Source organism: Elgaria multicarinata, chromosome 7 (assembly GCF_023053635.1).
Source record: "Elgaria multicarinata webbii isolate HBS135686 ecotype San Diego chromosome 7, rElgMul1.1.pri, whole genome shotgun sequence".
Classification (NCBI taxonomy): Eukaryota; Metazoa; Chordata; class Lepidosauria; order Squamata; family Anguidae; genus Elgaria; species Elgaria multicarinata.
This window is the reverse complement of record NC_086177.1, coordinates 96,023,746-96,045,168: the sequence shown is the minus strand read 5'-3', so window position 1 is coordinate 96,045,168 and position 21,423 is coordinate 96,023,746. Positions and strand designations below refer to the sequence as shown.

Sequence of the window (21,423 nt, the reverse complement as noted above, 5' to 3'; positions counted from 1 at the left end):
TCCAAACTGCACAAGACACTATGCATTCCCCTACCCCCACCTGAAAATAGGATAGAGGGAAAACTGCGCATGCGCCAGGCACAAATCGCACGTCCTCTTGCTTCACTCACTCGCCTGCAATAACCCCGCCTCCTCATAGCACGTTCCTCAGCCAATAAAACGCTTTCGGCTCCGTCTCATTGGTTAACGTCAATCCTACGTCCGCCGCGTGCGCCGCTTAGCCCGTGCGGTCCATTCTGTACTACAGTGACTTCCTTCGCGCAGGCGCGTTAGGGTCTCTCCACTCCCTACCCCCTCCTTCCTTCATTTTTTTTAACGGTAAACATCCTGCCGATTTTTGAACGGCTGGTTTGGGCGGCAGGAAGGGGAGCGGCCGCCATCTTGTTTGTTTGAGTGGCTCGGAGAGGGGGGTGGGGGGAGACGGTGGCAAAGGGGAGCGGCGGCCGCAGCCCGAGCGCTCACCCCCGGCCCCTGGAGCCCGCTGCCCTCGGCGGCCGCGCAGGACTCGAGGTGAGGGCCGGAGGCGCTGGAGGGCTGGGCGGCTCCTGGGGGAAATGGAGCGAGGCTGGAGGCGGGGGTAGGCCTAGGCCTGGGTCCAGGTGCCTGTTTTGGGGGGAATCCCGTTTGCTCGTGGGGGAAGGCCGTGGTCGGGGGCGAGGATTGTTGATAGCGTCCTCCGACCTCCGGCCCAGAGGGAGGCGGCGGCGGGGGTTTGACTTTCGCCCACCCCTTAACCGTATCGGGACCTCTGCCGGGCCACATTCCTAACCGGAGGAAGGGCTGCCTTCTTCTTGCCCCTAACTTCCCCGCCTTAACCCCATGTACCTCGGCTGCCTTTTTCCTCGAAGGCGGGCGCGGGGTGGTGGTGGGTGGAAAAAGGGTTGCTCTGTAATATGGCCGTTGTACGGGGAGAAATCGCCCTTTTGCCCTGACGGGTCCTCTCTCTCCCCCCCTCCTTTTTTTGCATCTTGACATTACAACCCCGTCCCTAATCTTTCCTTTTCACCCGGGGAACGTTTTTTGTTGTTGTTTCCGTGTGATTGAGCGGAACAAGTTTGGGATGTAGTGCGCGTTGGACTAACCCCCATTGAACGCAGTGGAAGTTGTTTGCAAGTAAATGTGCATAGGATGGTGCCGAAAATCTTGTATTGCATAATGTTGCAAGATGGAGTGGACGCGCAAGCGTGTGCAAGTTTTTCTTTGCCCAGCCTAGGTGGCCCCGTGTTGTTAACTCTGTAGTGCATAAAATACTCTTTTAAACGGCTCTGCCAGAAACAATTTCTACTACTGCTTACGGATATGAAATATTAATATCCTGATCGTGTTCTGTAAAAACATTGTGAGTCTGGCAGCTGATGCTTGTGCCATCAGTCCACTCAACTTCCTGAAATGTTTGGTTTGCATAGGAGAGGCTGGCAGAGAAAGGCCAAGGGAATCTGAGGTGTATTGTCGGAGATCCATGGGTGCAGTCGGGTCATATGGCAAGATGTATCCACCTGTTAGACTTCTTACGCTTGGGAGGGAATTGTGGCATGTCGGTTTGCAGACTAGTAAGAATGGATTTTCCATGAGATAAAAGAGTGGCATTGACAATGTTCTGGGGTGACGGATTTGGAGAAAGTGTAGAAGTCGGATGTGTAATATCAAGAGTCATTTAGGACAAATTCCTGCAATGCCACAATGTTAGTCTTCTCTTATGTCTAGTGGATGCTTAGCTTAGCAAGTTCTTGTAGGATTACAGTAGGCATGGTGGCTTCCCTCCTGCTATTGGAATGCAAGAGATCCTTGATCGGTTACTCTCCTCACCACACTGCCCTCCCCTTATGCAAGTAGCAGCATGTGGAGGGCCTTCACTAGAACAACCAAGTGCATCAGACATTGGATTTAGTACTGTTTTTCTTAAACGCTGAAATTTTGTGTGCTGCATTGTAAATAGTTCTTGGGAAATTATGAATTATTCTTTCTAGTTCAATTGGCTAAGTAGGCTGCATCTTAAGGCCCAAATGTATTTCTAGAGAACTCAGTTTTGCATTGTAGGGACCTGTTCTGGCCATGGTGAAACATAATTTGTATCCTAGTCTCCTACAAAAATACTTTGTAAAATGCCATCTGGATTGATGGTGCTATATAAAGTCTATAGTCTTGCTAAGATCTCTTGCACATGGCACAATTACTCATGGGCTGTTTAAGCTCTGGGTAGTTGACAATGAGCAGGAGTGTGTGTGCTGGTGCCTTCCCACTGAGCTAAACAACCTTGGGATGCTTCATCCTTGAGTTGTTTAGTGTGATGTCCAAACCCGGAATTGTGAATTGTTGGGTGAGAGACAACCCAAAGTTGTAATTTAAAAACAAACTGGGTTACAACTCTGGGTTGTCTCTTCCCCCTACCAACAATCCACAATTCCAGGTTTGGATGTGATGCTAAACAATGCGTCGGGAGATCTGGGTTCTAGTCCCCACTCGGCCATGGAAACCCACTGGGTGACTTTGGGCCAGTCACAGACCCTCAGCTCAACCCACCTCACATGGTTGTTGTGAGGATAAAATGGACAGGCGGAGGATTATGTACCTTGGGTTCCTTGGAGGGAAAAAGGCGGGATATAAATGCAATAATAAATAAATAAATATTTTTTTCAAGGCATGACTGGTTAAATTTTAAAGTAAAAGCCAGAAGCACTGAAAACCATTAAACTATTAATTTTAGCACACCCAAAGAGCAGTATAGTATATAAAACATTTCCTAGGTATAAACCTTCTCATATTCTGTTCATACATTCAGTCAATGTGTAGAGGAGGTCTTGCCTCCAGCCTCCATGTATTCGGCAGTGATAATGGGTTCTGTTCTATACCGCTTGTGCATACAATTGTATGTATGTTTGGGAATCCCAATCCTGTTCACAAGCTCTTAGTCTATACAGACCATAATGTGTGTACAGCATATTCTCCCCTTCCAGTATAGTTATATGAAAAAGTTAATTATAACTTTTTGAAACTGCACAATAGATTGGTCTTTTTATCCATTATGATTTATTTATTTGTGGCATTTATATATCGCTGAGTATCGTAAAAACTGCAACGGTGTCCTTCTGCCAACAGAATGGAAATTGCTTGCAGAAAGGATTTCTACTCCCCTTACGCATGCATCCCCAAATCTGCTCCACAGGGTTGGGAGACCCTCTGGAGCATGTTGGGGCGGTGGGCATGGTGGGGAAGGAGAGGATTGGAAAGTTGGATTTAAGCCCATGACACTAATTGAATCTTATGAAACAGTTTATTTTCCGAAATGGAACATTTTCTTCTGTTCAGTCTGATTTTCCCACTACCCCCGTCTAAATTGCTGGAAAGGAGTGAGTTGTATTGATACTGCTGTGGTGTGCAGCAGTATTGGGTGTGTGTTTGCTAAAGTTAAAGCAAAGAGAAGTGGTAGGAGATACAAGTGAGATACAGGTGAAGTAAGCATTTGTTTTTTCAGGTTTGCAGTTAAGGACAATGGGTTGGATCCAGACGTAGTCATATTTAGAATAGGCCCATCGGAAACTATTTGACTTAACTTAGACAAGACTAATCTAAGTCCCATTGATTTCCATGGCTCTTCTCCAAGTACGGTTAAATCTAGTCCAACCTATAGTTTTGCTGTAGGTACTTAACATGTTAAAAAGAAGCATTTGTATGTGCAGATATGTTGAAGCTTACAAATAGTCCAGAGAAACATTTCTGGAAGCTTCAAGTGGTTATGATTCTTGCTGTGGGGTAGCATGTCACTTGATCTTGTAGTTCTGAAAGAAGGTAATGTAATAACCAAAGAAGTACAAACATCTCAATTCTGCTTTTTGTCGTTACAAGTGAGAGGTTCCATCACATAGTCTTCTGTTGTAGTGCCCTGCAAACATGAGTGAATCATATGATGCATTACGTGAGGAAACAAGCTTGAGACAGCGTGTTACCAGACATTCCTATGCACGTCAGTGCTCCAGGTTCCTGGTTTTGGGGCTTGGTGGTTTCAAAGCATTATCTGCTTGCGTCTAGGTGTCATGTCTGAAAAACTTATAGGCCCAAACTCATGCCATTCCTTTGCTGGCAAACTCAAAACAACATATCCTTTACAAAATAACTCGCAAGAATGATTTGTATAACCCTGTTACATATGTATTGAATGTACTTGCGTTTCTTACAGGTTGTTGCATAGACAGTTGGAACAATGTTCTACGCTCACTTTGTCCTGAGCAAGCGAGGGCCGCTAGCCAAGATCTGGCTGGCGGCCCATTGGGATAAGAAGCTAACCAAAGCCCATGTATTCGAATGCAATTTGGAAAGCAGTGTGGAGAGCATCATCTCGCCTAAGGTATTACTTCTACATTTATGCTGTAGTTCAAGTTAATAGGCTTCTGCATTCTTGTAATATAAGAAATATTGACATACCAGCACACATTCACTCAATTGCTGCACCACTGAATATAGCATAAAAACTGCTTTACTGGATCAGACCAAGGTGTATTTAGGCCAGGGTCTTGTTTCGAGCTGCAGCTAGTTGGATGCTTTTTGGCACAAAAACTAAGTTATGAAGGTGATAGGAGAAGGTGATAGGAGAAAGCTATCTGCTCACAATGGCCAACCAACTGTCAACCAGGGACCTACAAGCAAGACATGGTGCTAGTAGCCATTGATAGCCTTCTCCAGGAATTTGTCTAACCCCTTTTAAAGCCACTCAGAATTAATGGCCATTGCTACACCTTGTGGTAGCGAATTCCATAGTTTGACTAAGTGCTGTGAAGAAGTACTTCTGTTTACCTGTCCTGAAACTCCCACCAATCGGCTTCATGGGAGATTCAGGACAGGTTCTAGTATTTTGAAAGAGGGAGAAAAAATTCTCCATATCCACATTCTCCACTTAGCCTCCTTTTTTCCAAGCTACACAATTTCATCTGTTGTAACCTTCCCACATAGAGGGGATGATCCAGGCCTTTGATCATTTTAGTTGCCCTTTTTTGGCAACTAATGTTTGAATTGCTTAGCTTTCTGTTGATATTATTGCATAGCTTTGCATTTCACTCCTTGAATATTATACTCCATATTGCTTTCATTGAAGTGCACCAGCTATGCTAACAGGCTGGCGAGGTGACATCGTGTAAAACATGACCTAGAACAATAGATACTTACTGTCTTAAAATGTAATCTCATAATTCTGTAGTTCAGGTATTGATTCTCTTCTAGAGATTTCTGTAATAGGGTTTTAGACAATTTTTAAAGAATATATAGTTTTGCAAAATGCTAAAAGTAGTAATCATTGTGAAAATAAGTCTACAAATTTACTAGCCCATCTGCTCATGCAAATAGTTCAAACTCATTTGCGTTATAGTCTAGTTGAGAGGTGGGCAGAATTCATCTACAGATATTTCACTACCTGTTTGCCTGGAAATAGTGATCTTCCTCCCAAATAATATGTTTCTTCATCCAATAAAATTGATACATGATAATTATTAACTTTTCAGGTGAAGATGGCTCTTCGAACTTCAGGACATCTTTTACTGGGTGTTGTTAGAATCTACCACAGGAAAGCTAAATACCTCCTTGCAGACTGTAATGAAGCATTCATAAAGATCAAGATGGCTTTCCGTCCAGGTATTTGCCACATACTTGCTTTTTGCAAATTTACTGCTATTACACAAACAGCAAATTGTAAGGTCATTTGCTATTGTATCAACATACCTACTAGGTTTACAATATTTTTTCTATTAGGAAAAGCATTTTTCCTTATTCATCTCTTACTCCCAAGACTACATTTGTGCTTGGAAGTAAGGCCCATTGAATACAGTGGGCATGAATACGTACATTTTTTGCTATTGTATCAACATACCTACTAGGTTTACAATTTTTTTTTCTATTAGGAAAAACATTTTTCCTTATTCATCTCTAACTCCCAAGACTACATTTGTGCTTGGAAGTAAGGCCCATTGAATACAGTGGGCATGAATACGTACATTTTTTTTAACTTATAGGTTACTCAGTAACTTCCTAATGAATTCTTTAACCAAAGCATGAGCTAATTGGACTCTGACATTTTTCTAAGGCAGTTGTGTTAATGCTCTGCCCTTGTATCTATCTTGACGTGGCCACGCAAATAATGAGTGGGGTTGAGTGATAGGAGTTTTCCCATGCTAAATCTTTAAAATCTTGTTTATGGACTCACTTAATAAACTAAGTACATGGTGCTGCAGCATTTTTTAAAAACAACAACAGCCCTATTTTTGAAAAGGTTCAATTCCATATGATGGAATCATTTATTGGCTTCAAAACTCATGCCACAATAAATGTGGTCTTTAAGCTTCTGCAACTGTTGCTTTTCCTTTAAAACAATTATGTTATAAGAAATATATAACATTTCTTTTTCAGGTGTAGTTGATCTGCCTGAGGAAAATAGAGAAGCTGCTTACAATGCTATCACCTTACCTGAAGAATTTCATGATTTTGACCAACCCTTGCCAGATTTAGAGTAAGCTTCTTTGTCTTCTGATTGCTTTCTAAAATGGTTACCCTTATTTGTAAACACACACCTGGTGAAAAATGTTCCCTGCATTGGTTGGAAAGCTGTAAAATATCTGCTTTAAGCACTTGAATCCCATAAAATACACAGTCGGCATATTGATTTGGGGATGACTGATCATAATGATCACATTCTGAATTCTGTGTACTACAGTGCACGTACTTCATAGTTGGATAGCTACCGATTTCTTAAAACATGTAATGATATGAAGTATCCAGTACGTAACATTCTGTGTTTTGCATCTCATGTTGATTTGAGAATGTATATTTGAAGTATTCAAGGAAATGTAAAACTATCTTTAGTTACTTTTACAAATATTTGTGGAGCTAAAATAGGACTCTTCATACTATTTTCATTTGTTTAGCAGAATGCTTTTCTATAATTATTTTCTGTTAATTCTGTTTTGGGATGGTTTCCATTTTTTGTGTGATATTGTGTTTTTTTTTCAAAGCGATATTGATGTGGCTCAGCAATTCAGTTTGAACCAAAGCAGAGTGGAAGAAATTACAATGCGAGAAGAAGTGGGCAACATCAGTATCCTTCAGGATAATGACTTTGGTAAAACATAATTCTGTTGCCTATTGTATTTGAAGTAATTGTACTACTATAGTTAGATATTAGCATTATGTCATGGTTGATGTACTTGTATCTTGTTTTACACATGATTAGATATCTTCGACAAACTTTCATATTTCTATTGATTATCAAACACTCGACCCACAGTTCTCAAACTTTTTTTTGTGTGTGGACCATTTGAAGATTGCTGGAGGTCTTGATGGACACTTGAACTTGTTTTATTCTACAAATCTCACATACCTAACTTGCATTTTAATTACTGCAGCCTGTCCTTTCTAATGAGATGGATATGCCCGTTTTTGTGAGCAATGTTGGGTGTAATGTTTTCACCTTTAGGCTTGGGTCAGCAACGTTTCAGCAAAGTTACTTTTAACTGGTGAGTCTTCAGGCAAAAGGTAGTAGATTGCACCAGCGCTGTATTATGAAAATCATGGGCAAAATCATGTACATTCAATAATCCATCCCTGGACAAAATCGCCTCAATCTGTAAGCAGGGGGAAAAATCAAGTACATGGGGAAGTGCAGTTATTCTCAATTGTTCCACAGTCTTTCTTTCTATGTACCACCTGAATGGAGCTGAATCTTGGGTATACTCAATTCGGTCAGTCTGGATTGGTAAGAGCACACACTGTAGACTTAACATGTAAATGAAAGCTTTGATAACTTACGTCAAGGCGCATTAGAAAAAACAGTTTATGAGCCTTCTGGTCATGTTTAGTTTTTAGGCCAATGCAGTTTAAGTGCTATTGATTGGAGATGTGTTTCAGATCAAGAATAAGAGTGATTCATGGGCCTCAAAGAAAAGGTTTTGAACCAACTACATATTAGTCAAATATTTGAATGCATGAGAGATGAGTAATAATATATGAGCTAAGAAAAGCTATTGCTTATATGTTTGAATCTTTTATAATACAGAAGGAAACTTTCTCCACTGGCCAATTTTAACACATATTAAGAGTATCCGTGAGCATGTTCATTGACAGAACTATAACATTAATATTGCAGAATTAAATTAGTAACTTGTAATGCTGATATGAGATTATTTGTTTGAAAAACACCCTCAAACTCAGTTGTTGTTGTTTTGCATTTATGATGAATAATCTTAATAGGTGACTTTGGAATGGATGACCGTGAGATGATGCGAGAAGACAGTGCGTTTCCGGATGACATGCTGGATAGTACTAGTGCTTCCAACCTTCTACTGGAGCCTGAGCAGAGCACCAGTCATCTTAATGAGAAAGCTAATCACTTGGAATATGAAGATCAGTACAAGGATGACAACTTTGGAGAGGGAAATGATGGTGGAATCCTAGGTAAGATGGAAATGCATACTTTCCCCCACATAATTTAAGGCAGTCCCCCCACATGGTAACAATTTCTAGACATGTAGTCAGTCTGTTTGAACCCTGCTTGGACGTTTCTTTAAAGGCAATACAGTTTCTTAAACCTTGTTTGAAGCTATTGGCAAATGCCACTTATTTGCCCAAGCTCTGGAGTGCTAACGCCAACTTGAAATGTTAAATTGGTGTTTATGGATTAGGATATTACTCTGGGTTGAAAAAATGCTAGTGTAGAGGACAGACTAAGCACTGATACTGGATACTGTGGCATTAGCAACAAATGGGAATGTGTTTTCTGGCAGGGGAGGATCAACGCTCCTAATATATTGTTTGATGTATTTTTTTGGCTCCCAGTGCAGAGACCCCCCTTTCCCTTACATACATGACAGGGCACTTGGCTTAACAGTACTGAAGATACAGGGCTCAGGTTTTATGTGTGCTGTCTGAATGGCATTCTCCACCCAATAGGTAGATTCCACAGTGCCATATTCAGTCTTTCTTGCAAAGATGCCTTTGTTCATAGGTTGCAGGTATGGATGTGACTTTGAAGTTATCTGGGCTATTGAGATTAAGTTAGTGTCAGCTGTTCTGAATAAAATTATCTTGGCTTTTGAAGAGAGACAGAGATGAGTAAGTGACTGTGTGGGTACCTAGTGTTTGAATTCTCTGAACACATGAACAGTGGATAGATTTTTTTTTACTCATGACTAGCTTGCTCCCTAAACATAAATGTGTGTGGTTTGGTGTCAACTGTTGCATTTTTTAATTATTATATTCTAGTGTTTTGTGGTAGCCAATATTCAGTTGAGTCGCTAGCTGAGGAGATATTTGACTGAGACGCCAAGCTTTGCCCGAATAGGATTCTGTAAACCATTAGTAGAACTTTGATTGTGGAATGAGGTTTTCCTGCTCCATCCTGCGCATTGCAGCCTCTTATGTTCTCCCTCAAAAAACAGATTGGATTTGGTATTGCCGGGGGTGGGATGGGGGCTGCAACATGAGGGAGGAGTTGATTGAAGTAATGTATGTTCACACGGGCATGACATGAATATGAAAAGATGCTCCTTCCTTCTCCCGGCTCATCACAAAATGATCTCAGTTGCCTTCAAATAAAAGTTTCAACGTACGTTTGTTTATTTATTTAAAACATTTGTATCCCGTCCTATATCAATAAGATCTCAGGGCGGCGTTTAGAGTATAGAGGACTCAATCATTATTTTTATATATTGCATTTATATCCTGCCCCTTCTCTAAGGAGTTCAAGGTGACATTCTTGGTTCAACTCCTCCCATTTTATCCCAAGAGCCCTGTGTGGTAAATTAACCTGAGTGCTAGTAATTGGCCAAGGTCACCCAGGGAGCTTTATGGCTAAGTGGTGATTTGAACCTGGATCTCCCCTGTTCTAGTCAATACTCTAACCTGAGGTGGGCAATTTTAGGCAGCCAGGGGGCCAAATTCCAGACCCCAGATACCCTGCTCCCAGGGCTCCTACTGTTGACATACTGCTGTATTTTACAAAAAAACCCCAACAATTTACCCCCGAAATTCAACAGCAAACTGCTATGCAAACTCAAAAACTACATATTTTGCTTGAAAACAAGCTACATTTGGCACTTCTGAGTCATTGTAGCGGCTTGCCACTGAACTTTGACAGCAAAGCCCCAGGGTTTGCTTCTTTTCTGCAGCTGTGTATTAGCGTTTGAGGCCGTGTGTTTTCATGACTTAAAGTTGGTAACCCTGTTTCAAACGATCTTTGATGCTGAGTAGAAGTCTTCAAAATAGCCTGTCTCACGGGGTAGGTTTGCGGGCTTGTATCCTTTAAGAATATAACTCCGTGTGAACCGCCCAGAGAGCTCCGGCTATTGGGCGGTATAGAAATGTAATAAATAAATGAGGAAAAGGACTATAGCTCAGTAGTAGTAGAACTCACTGGATCACAGGAAGCTCTCTTCTACTAGGTCAGCCAATATGTTCATCTAGTTCAGACTGTGACTTTCTAGGGTCTCAAGCTCTGCTACAAGTCAAAGCCCCTAGATTCAAAGCTTTCTTTTTTAAAATGTTAATGATTAGATTGGTCAGAAAAGTTGAAACCCTGTGACTGAGTTCAGATGATCAGTGGAGGAAAAGAAGCTACATGGCTTCTTTCCCCCGCCCCATGTGCTACAGGTAAGTACTGATGACAAGCCCTGGCTTGTGGGGTAGTTTGGAAACCACCTCTGACTCGTCTACCTGTGGTAATTAAGGAAATGGCAGGCGCTGAACAGCCTGCAAGGGTTGGGGCTTCTTTAACTCGCTGATCGTTTGAACCCAGCTTCAGGATGCATTAACATGATAAAAGCCATTAGCTCTCAGCCCTGCATGAACAATTTGTACTGGACTGGATAATTTGAGCCACATGGATTATTTGGTCTCTGAGCCCTGGTTTGGCAGAGTATGATTATAAAAGCCACACATGTTGCGTAACTCTATTACTATAAGGGTTTGGCATTGGTACATTTTAATACATGAGATGTTCCTCCAATTTCAGACGACAAACTTCTCAGCAACAATGAAGGAGGCATATTTGATGACCCGCCTGCCCTTTCAGAAGGGGGAGTAATGATGCCTGAGCAACCTCCCCATGATGACATGGATGATGATGATAATGTCTCAAGTGAGTGTTTAATCTGTTCCTTTTAAACATAGAAAACATAGGCTGTGAATCATGCATTATATAGGCAGCATTGCATAAACATTCTATTAAACTTGTCAAGGTGTATATTATATCTTCTGGCCAAAGCTTATGCAATCAAATCCTGGAGACTGAAAGAAAGTGCTCCTTTCTCTCCCCCTCCGTCCCCTGCCTCAAAAACACATTTGCTAGCACTAGTAGGCATGCCTGGTGTTTCACTAATGGAAAATAGAGCAGGGTGTCTATTTGGATGGAAGGCTGCAAATCAGCTCCATTGTTTAGCTTAGTTGCCTTCTCAAACCCAAGCCCCCTTCCTCCCTAAACATTGCATGCCTATCCCAAGCACATCACATGGGAGCATGAGAATGCAGTGAATGGTGTGTGTAAATATAAATGGGGAGGGCAGCATGAGGATAGTTTCTTTGGGGGGGATTTGCAAACAGGCATAGTTGTATGAACTTCTGTTCCAGTGGTAGCCGGCCCTGTCCCCTCCAGATGTTTTAGACTGCAAATCTCATAATCCCTGATTGACTGCTGGCTGGGGCTGATGTGAGACATGGTTACTTTCTCCTGTTTTATGCATTTTCATTTGTGATCATATATAATAATGCCGATTCAAGTCTTTCCTTGCTTGTGGAACTGGAGTCAAAACTGCACCACCCATGCACAAGACTGGTATTGGCAGACTTGGGGTAACCCAAAAGTTTGGAAACACACAAAGCATCTTTAAAAAAACCACACCTCTTAAGGAGATAACCCTCCCCCCCACCGCAACAGATTCCTAATAACAACGGGGTGGGTGGGGGCAGGAATGACAACAATGTGAACCGAAGGAATAGAATGGAGTAGCTGGAAAAGGGAGGAGGAGGCCTTTAGGCTAGTTCTACACTACTGCTTTATAGCGGTATTGAAGTGCACTGATAACTGTTGGGGCACAATCCACATTCCGTATACCGCTTTCATAGTGTTATTTCCTGTTCTTTGTTTCACATTTGCAATGATTTGACACAAGGTGCAGATTGGCCATAGATACGCAGAAAGGAGAGAAAACCCTCACATTGTCTGGATAGTTTAGTTCCTGGTTCATCCTGAGAAGCTATTTTAAAATCTCACTAGGGATGGAACAGAGCTATCCATAGACATCAGTAGAGGAATCAGATAATTGAATGTGGCTTGGATTGGGAGGCAGTGTGCTCACCCCAGTCCTAAATGAAGAATGCCCCAAGACAGGCCAGTGCAGACTCAGTCTGGTCATGAATGGGAGTGGAATGATGACTGATTATTCCAATTCCCCTCCCCACCCATGAACAAAGTGGCCGAACCCTGAACAGAAGCACTCGCTACTGTGACATTTTGTTGCATGGCTACAATTGTATTTTAGCCATTAAATATTTTAGCTGTAGCGGTTTATTGTAACTCTTTGTTTCACAGTGGGTGGGCCTGATAGCCCAGACTCAGTAGATCCAGTTGAACCATTGCCAACGATGACTGATCAGACAACACTGGTTCCAAATGAAGAAGAAGCATTTGCCTTAGAGCCTATTGATATAACTGGTAAATAAGCAATTTTAATATCTTTTGTACTGGAAAATATTTTTTGCTAGAAAAGTCTTTCACTTAAAGTGAAAAAAAGATAACATCTTAAAACAATAAATATTGTATATAGCATAATTCTTAAACCTGTTCTCTCTGTGGTATATGAACAGCAGTATCAGCACAACATATATATTAAAAGCAGCACTACATAAAATTGTAGGTAAAGACCAACCTGGTCAAATTTGGGGTTATCTTCTCTCTAGTTATTCATACACTTTCCTGCAAAGTGTTTTGTTTGATTCTCTGATAGTGGCAGAGCATCACATGGTTTTTAATTCACAACAGAACAATCTTCAGTCCTTGTTTGGCTAAACAAATGCTATTAATAATAATATTGAATCTGAAGCAGGATTCAGTCACATGGTGCAATTAATTGACTGCAATGCTAATTGCAATTAAAATACCCCTCCCCCCAAGGGAGGTAAACCCACTAGCAGGGCATTCATGAAGCTAGGATTTGAATCTCTTGAATGTGCTGTCACCCAGATGTTCCAGATACTGTAAAACACAGAAAATAAACTAATTTGTTCACCAAATTCTTGTTGTATCCAAGTTTAGAGCTGATAATACTGACGTTAAAAATGCTTTTAAAGAAACAAAAATGGTTAATGCTGTGATTTAATTCTAAATATGAGTACTTTTATAATTTCCAGTGGCTTTAACACATTTTCCCCCTAACTAGTTAAGGAAACCAAGGCAAAGAGGAAGAGGAAGCTGATTGTAGACAGTGTGAAAGAACTGGACAGCAAGACTATCAGAGCTCAACTAAGTGATTACTCTGATATTGTCACTACACTGGATTTGGCACCACCTACTAAGAAGTTAATGATGTGGAAAGAGACTGGGGGTGTTGAAAAACTTTTCTCTCTTCCTGCTCAGCCTCTGTGGAATAATAGACTGTTGAAGGTGAACCAAACTTTGTGAACTTTACTTTAAAATAATTAATCACATAAATAGCAGATACTTTGAACTGAGTGCTGTAACGCATAATATATTGCAAATAGCAAGATTGTAGTAGTTGTCAATTCTATAATTTTGGGGTATGTGAATGTGCTAGTCATTTTATTTATAAGGCAGCTAAAAGCCTATTCAGAAGGCTATTTTTAATTGTATATATAACTTACTCTGCTTTGGTTATAGCTTTTCACTCGCTGTCTTACACCTCTTGTACCAGAAGACCTTAGAAAGAGGAGGAAAGGTGGGGAAGCTGATAATCTGGATGAGTTCCTTAAAGACTTTGAGAATCCTGAAGTGCCCAGAGAGGAACAGCAGCGCAACGTTATTGGTTTGTGCTTCAATAACATGCATTTTGAGTGGTAGAGGGTTCAAAAAGTACTCTAAAAGCTTTAGTGCTCAAAACTAGTAGCTGCTTTGTGTATATTGCTATCTTCTCTATTTAGAGAAAAACAATGCTCTAGTAATGAAAAGGCATGTGTTTAGTATTTGTGTCGTCTCTTCCCTTGGGAGTAGAATAATCTGCAGCGCTCTTAAAATATAGAAAGGGAAATGGACTCTTAATGACTCTGAGTAAAGTAGTCTCTCATCAATTTCTTTTTGCAATAGATGAACCTATTTTGGAGGAGCCAAGTCGCCTTCAGGAATCCATTATGGAAGGCAGCAGGACCAACTTGGATGAATCGGTCATGCCACCACCTCCACCCCAGACAGGGGTAAAGCGAAAGGCTGCACAAGTGGAACCAGAACCTGTGCTACCTGTGAGTGATGTAGTGATCTTCTTTATACGCACTTGACACTCAAAACTTGGTGCATAAAATTATATTGTGGAAAGAGTCTGCTATCTCTAGGGTTGTGATGAAACGTAAGGGAGAAAGTGGCCTGTGAAACGCACAGGGCTCTGAATGATTAGGGTTTAAGTCAAAAAACAACACATGTATGTGGAATGTTATAGGAAATCGGTGTAGACTCAAAGCTGGGCACTTTAGTATATTCTCTAATGCTGTACTTCAAAGTTGATACAAATGGAAGCACCTTTTGGTTCTTAGTCCAAATAATAGACTATCTACCCTTTTGTAAAATGTAACATGGCTCCTTTTTCCACCTGAGAACATCATCTTTAATTGAGGAAAGTGACAGTGGGTTCAGTACTCATTCTTTCTATTGAAAGATGGCTACTTAAATGCACCTTGTAATAACATTCTGCAAGAGAATGCCAGCATATGTCAGCTTGCCCAGCAGATTAGGTTTTGTAGCAACACAGTGGGCTAGTTAATGGATGTTAATAGTGTGACGTTATCTCAGTCTCTGTTATTCTTGGAAATATTTCAAACCATATTCTCCAAAGAATTCTTCTGATAACAAATTAGACATTAAAGGCAAATGCAAGCAAAATCCTTTAATAGATTTTGACTAATAGTGGATGTATTTTACTAGAATACTGTGTAATAAAGTAAGTCTACAAGATGCTTTTGAAAAATGAGAGATTTTAATTAAGATGCTATCAACTGTATCAACTTTGTAATTACTAGCAGACTAGTTTCAGTTTTTTCAACTTGAATGTCTGTCCTCAGACTCAACCATTACAACAAATAGAGATGCCACCTGTGGAATTGCCTCCAGAAGAGCCTCAAAATATCTGCCAGCTAATTCCAGAACTGGAGCTTCTACCCGAGAAAGAGAAGGAAAAAGAAAAGGAAAAGGAGGAAGAAGAGGAGGAAGAGGTAAGCATGGAGTTAATTTATAGCGATAATGCAACACATCTGTTGAGGCTCCATTAAATTATACAACTTCTAGAAATTGAACACTTTCACATACTTGTTCCTGATCTTCCCTAAAATTATTGCGTTATCTGCTTTGTATCTTCATTTTAGTATTAAGCATGCAGAAACAGGATCTTGCACAGTTCTTTATCTGGATTTGTTTTCATAGTTTTTGTGTTGCTTCTGCAGATATAGAAGAGGATTAAGCTTCAAAATTTGTATTCTTGGCTTCAGCTATCATGCATGATGATTATTTCTCAGCTGGGCTTGAGCAAGTTCCAGAGTGCTGCTTATAGTTCAGATACTTGCATTTGAACTCTTTTAAATCACTTGTCCAACCATTGCATTTGCTGGAAGTCTTCGACGCTTCTTTCTCTTGCTCTTGTGTCCTTCCCCCCACTTCCCCAAGCCTGCATCCATAGACTTGTTTGGGGCAGCATGGAAGAGCAGGAATTACGCTTCTTGGTTTGCAGTTGGCCGACCAGGCATTTTCAGGAGTTTGTTGGTAACAGAAATCTTGAACCAAAATTAAAGCAAATAACTTCTTCTGTGGCAGCAAGATGTATAGAAATTTGTAATCCAAATAACTGAGGTTGCAATCTTATACTTGCTTACCTGGGAGTAAGTAATTTTGGCCTCAATGGGGCTTACTTCTGAGTAGACATGTATAGGGTTAAGAATGTAAGAAGAGTCCTGCTGGATTAGACCAAAGGCCTATCTGCTCCAGCATCCTCTTTCCTACAGTGGCCAACCAGATGCCCTTGGGAAGCCCACATGCAAGTTATGAGGGCAATAGACCTCTCCTGTTATTCTCTAGCAACTTGTGTTTGTGTTCAGAGGCATGGCACCTCTGGTCCTGGAGGTAGCATATAGGCATTCTGACTAGTAGCCATTAATAGCCTTTCATGTAGTTAAACTGATCTGTCTTTTAACCCACTTACATTGGAGGCTATCACTTACACTGGAGGCCATCACCACATCTCGCGGAAGCAAATGCCGTACCACCATCACCATTATCACCATTTCCATACTACCCACCAGCTGGAGCTCTCTGGTAGTCCACAACAATTCACGAGATAAAAAAATAGCTTAAAATTTAAATGCACATTTTAAAAAACAATTTAAACTGCTAAAAACAATTTCAAAACAATGCCCTGTGTGAAGAAGTTCCTTTTATCTTATCTGAATTTTCTAACATTCAGTTTCATTGAACAACCCTGGGTTCTAGTATTATGAGAGATGAGGAGAAACCTTTTTCTTTCCACGCCATGCATAATTCTATACACCTTTGTCATGTTCCCTCCCTCCCCTTTTAAAAACTAAATAGGCTGAAATATGTTAAGTTTCCCTCAGATGGGATTTGCTCTAGTCCCATGGTAATTTTGGTTGCCCTTTTCTGCGCCTTGTCCAGATCTACAGTATCCTGTTTGAGATGTGGCAACCAGAACTGTACACAGTATTCCAAGTATGGTGGTGCCATAGATCTGTATAATTTATTTATTTATTTATTTAAGGATTTTTATGCCGCCATTCAGCCAAAAAAGGCTCTCACGGCGGCTTACAAAAGTATTTCTTGACATATAATGGCATTACAATATTAGTAGTTTCATTTTAGTCCCTTTACTAATGATCCCTAACATAGATTTTGTCTTTTTCACAGCTGCCATGCATTGCTTTTTCAAGAATACTTGAAAAGTGCATCATGTGTACATCAAGGGAATTGACTGAACATTAAAAAAAATGACAAGTAGAAAATATTGAAAGATAAATACAACTTTTTATGTTGTAAAATTCTTCTTAATGTAAGGATGGACGTGGTCTTAAGACTTATTGGTCCAAAACATCACTACTATATTCCATTTTTTCTATAAATATATCTGCTTTGCTCTTTAGTGCAGTTCCTATCATTATAGAAATAATGGTACAATTTTTTAATAAACCATTCTGAAACAGAACATGCCCTGCTCATTACATCTTTGTTTCTTTAACAACATTACTTATGCTATCTTCAGTGTTATTTTAAGATCTTAGGATGGGTAGTTTGTCTTACTGCCTAAAATAAAAATGTAAGCTTCCTTAGAAATGTGAAGATCCTTATGGTGTTCCTTATATAAAAAAGTGTAATTTGTATGAGATGAAAAGGATATCACTAAAATTCACGGATATTTTTTAAGGTGCTTCATTCCAACTAGTGGGCACAGAAAGTTTGTACATTTCTTGGTCTTTGAGATATTTTTTTAGGACAAGGTAGAAAAATCTGCATTGCACTTATTGCATAGAACTAGGAATACCTCAGCTGAATGCTAAAAAAGTATTTGCACCAATAGCATTCAAAAGAACATAAATATAAAGGCCATCCACGATGCTTCGGTTATTGAGGCGTGATGACTAATGTATTCTACTTTCAGTAATGGAGTTAGAACTGTTAGTCCATGACCTATAAAATGAGGAAAATATTTGCATGTGATCCTATTTGAATGGGGCTGCTGCACCACCACCATGTTGACTTGTAAAATCAAATGCATCTTCTTCTCCTGCTTTGTAAAAACAAAACACAACCCTATAATTATAGCCTCTTGTTTCCTCCTCTTTCTGCTGCTAATGTAGAAAATACATTTTGCAAAGTGCTTTATGCTATTGGTTGAAGCTCCATAACAAACCTGAATAACTATTTCCGATTTATGTGTGTGGAGTGGATGTGCGGCTGAGAGCAACTTGCATAAGGATGCACAAATGAAACCATGGTTGAGGTGAGCTTTTAACCCAGCAATGTGACTTGACAGGAGGAAGATGGTACGGGAGGTGACCAGGATCAGGAAGAAAGACGATGGAACAAGAGAACTCAACAGATGCTTCATGGTCTTCAGGTATGAAATTGTTTTTGGAAATGTAGTTCTGAATCTGGTTTGTCGGCAGACACCACGTACCTGACTCTCCCAACACTGGCCAGCCAGATGCTAGCATGAAGGCAGCAGCCCTCCCCTTGGTTGTCCTCTAGCAACAGGTATTGTAGGGAATTTAGTTGGTGGAGGAGATTCCCTAACCTAAGCATGAACACAGATTCCTCAAATTTGTTAGTTAGATGTTTTATCATCTAGCAATTCAAACTGTCTGTTCTTAGACCTAAAGTTCTGAAAGGCTCCCAAATAAACAGAGGTTTTCTTGTTCATTTCCACATGTAGGAGTGAAGCCTTCAAATGCAACCAGTCAAATAGTGTATTAGAAATGATGGTTTGAGGCTCGAGCATGTGTAGGGAGGTAGTATTCTTTTTTCTTTACAAAGACTTGCATGTTGTTGCTTTTCTACCATCATCTCTCCCCTCCTGGCTGCTTGTGTTTTTACTCAATCATGTTTTGGCTTCTGTACTAATTAGGGATCTACATTGGCCTTAGTAGCCAGCCAAAATTGGTTCTTAGTACCAGTCCTCACCGGAGATGAAGGGGTCTTGACTGTGACATTGCAACTGAGTCCTGGAGGTGCTCTGAGCACATCCAAGGCCCGGCATTTATCACAGAGCAGACGCCTGCCCTTGTCCCCAGCTTTGAGCAGGAATTGAGAGAAGGAGCTTCAGAAAGAAGGAAAACAACTTGCTCTAATTTCCAGAACTCAGCATGAGGATAGGGAGAGCCATCCTTTTCAGGCCTCTTGAGAATGGCAGGGGATCTCGCCAGCAATGAGCTATTAAGCTCATTTGTGGTAGCCTCACACTAGTATGTGTGCAGAATAAGCTCAGAAGTGATGACAACTAACCACTTTCTGTGTTTTTTTTCTTTTACCCCAGAGAGCTCTTGCCAAGACTGGAGCAGAATCCATCAGTTTGCTTGAGTTATGTAGGAATACAAACCGCAAGCAAGCAGCAGCAAAATTCTACAGTTTCTTGGTACTTAAAAAGCAGCAAGCTATAGAGCTGACCCAGGAAGAGCCGTACAGTGACATCATTGCAACTCCTGGTCCCAGATTCCATATTATTTGAATGTGTGGCTTACTGTATAGTTAGCATCATTAGCGCTTACACATTGTTCCATGTGTAGGGCCCACAACAGAAGAAATCTAGATTTCATTGTCTGTACAGTCATTGACTTTTGTGTTTCGGGGTTTTTCTATTACATTTTACCACTTTCGCATTTCTAGTAACTCTTTGGCGCTGGGTGACTTGTGTTCCGGTTGCAGAGATTGCAGAAAGTGACTCAAGGACCTTATAAAGAGTGTTTTTTAAAAACAAACAATTTGGACAGATGTGTGCAATATTGTTGCATGTAACTATGACTAATACATTGTTTTACAGTTATTTGCTTAGTAAATTAGAATGCTATTTAACCAACTCCAGAAGACCCAAAAACGGCCAACCCATTGGCCTGTTCAGAAGACACCTTAAACCACAGCTTTAACCACAGTGACTAAGGCAAAAAGCCTTACTCAGCATGGTTAAAGCCATAGTTTTAGGTGTCTTCGGAAGATGGCCCGGCTTTCTGGCTTAACCACCATGGTTAAAGCCGTGGATTAAGGCGTCTTCTAAACGGGGCCATTGTCTCGTTAAGTTTTTTTTGCCAAACTTGTCTAAAATGTGCTCTCTCCCCTTCAGAATTCTTCCTGCCCCAGACTTCTGTCAGTGTTTATCACCTTTCTGCTTCCGATGGTGCTCTTGGAGCTGCCAATATGAATGTTAGTGCCTGGCAGGGGTCCTTGCTGTGCCATGGTATCTCTGTAATAGGGTTTAAGCAGCTCACTGGGATTAAATGTAAAAGGATGTCTTTTGGAAAATACTGTTTTTTATCAAAACTTGTTTTAAGTGCAAGAGACAAATTCTGGTGTTGGATAGTACATACTCCTCCTCAAGGCAGTCCACTTCGGATGAAAGGGTGGTTGTGAGGTGAGGATAGTTCTGCTATTAAGCACCAACTACAACTAAGTTTTTTTTCCTCCCTCTTTGGATTTAAACCTCTTGATCATTTATATTTTCAGTGCTTTGTAGAAATATTGTTCCTCTAGATTGCAAGCAATTTTTTGGGGTAAGTTGGTAGCTGGATGGCTCTTGGGAGATTGAGCAAGTTACATTTGTAAAATAAATAACTTAATGCGAGACACCACTGGCCCTGAAAGGACAGCAAGCTCCAGATGTATATTTTAGAGGCAGGTAAACTTGCATTTATCGAACATAATCTTGTTGTGTAATAAGTGTTAATAGACTACCAGTGACCTTTACAGCTTTTGTAACAGTGTATTTTCCAATAAAGCACACTCATGGATCACTGAATAGCTTTGCAAATGACCTCCAATTTGGTTTACTATTTTTTAAAAATATAAAGGCTTTATTAGGACCATCCATACCAGAAATCATGTGAACTTGCGTTGATGGGATATGTCAACATTTCTTAGGTAAAATGACTAAAGATTGATTTTAAACGTTGGCACTTTTGTGAAATGATTCTCTTCTGGGATTGAGATTTCAGTGCATACCCAAGTGTAAAATTATGTGAATGTTTTTAAAAAAATTGCAACATGTTTTAATAATCCTTGAGAAAGTTAATTGTATAAAATAGTTACTGCAGCTTTATTTTTGACATGTGCCTGTACAACCATGATTCCCCTCTTTGTACAAAGAAACATTGTAGATAACTTGAATGTTTAATTGTAGAGGTCATTAGTTCCTTGTTAAAGTTTGTTAGTCTGTTTCTGTTGCCTTTCAAGGTTAATATTCTTGAAAATAGTTGCTGTTATGTATAACTTTTCTAATAAAAGTTGTGTTATAAGCCATTGCATATTGATACTATTATCTTACCTCTTTTATGTGTTCTATGCAAGAAGTGTCTCTTGTTTAGTAGCCACCACAAAGTAAGTGACTTGTGTTAATACCAAATTAACCCCCTGGCCTTCCATTTAGCACCTTCCTCTTCTTGAGCCACCTTCATAATGCAGCTTCAAGCAGGAGTATATGAAAAAGATATGGTAGGGTTTGTTGGGGCGGGATGAGAAGGAGCAAA

The 21,423-nt window shown here is 40.4% G+C and overlaps 1 protein-coding gene across 1 annotated transcript; it reads left to right on the top strand.

Annotated features, from left to right (window-relative positions):
- The first annotated feature begins 429 nt into the window (after window positions 1-429).
- RAD21 (RAD21 cohesin complex component) lies at window positions 430-21,201 on the top strand. The gene is made up of 14 exons (XM_063131077.1): window positions 430-510; window positions 4,175-4,342; window positions 5,490-5,619; window positions 6,391-6,490; window positions 6,993-7,099; window positions 8,227-8,430; window positions 10,985-11,110; window positions 12,560-12,682; window positions 13,407-13,630; window positions 13,865-14,009; window positions 14,288-14,439; window positions 15,253-15,402; window positions 18,225-18,308; window positions 19,224-21,201. Exons 2-14 carry the CDS (start codon window positions 4,199-4,201, stop codon window positions 19,413-19,415), a joined length of 1,881 nt encoding a protein of 626 aa, XP_062987147.1. The 5' UTR covers window positions 430-510; window positions 4,175-4,198; the 3' UTR covers window positions 19,416-21,201.
- The last annotated feature ends 222 nt before the right edge of the window (window positions 21,202-21,423 follow it).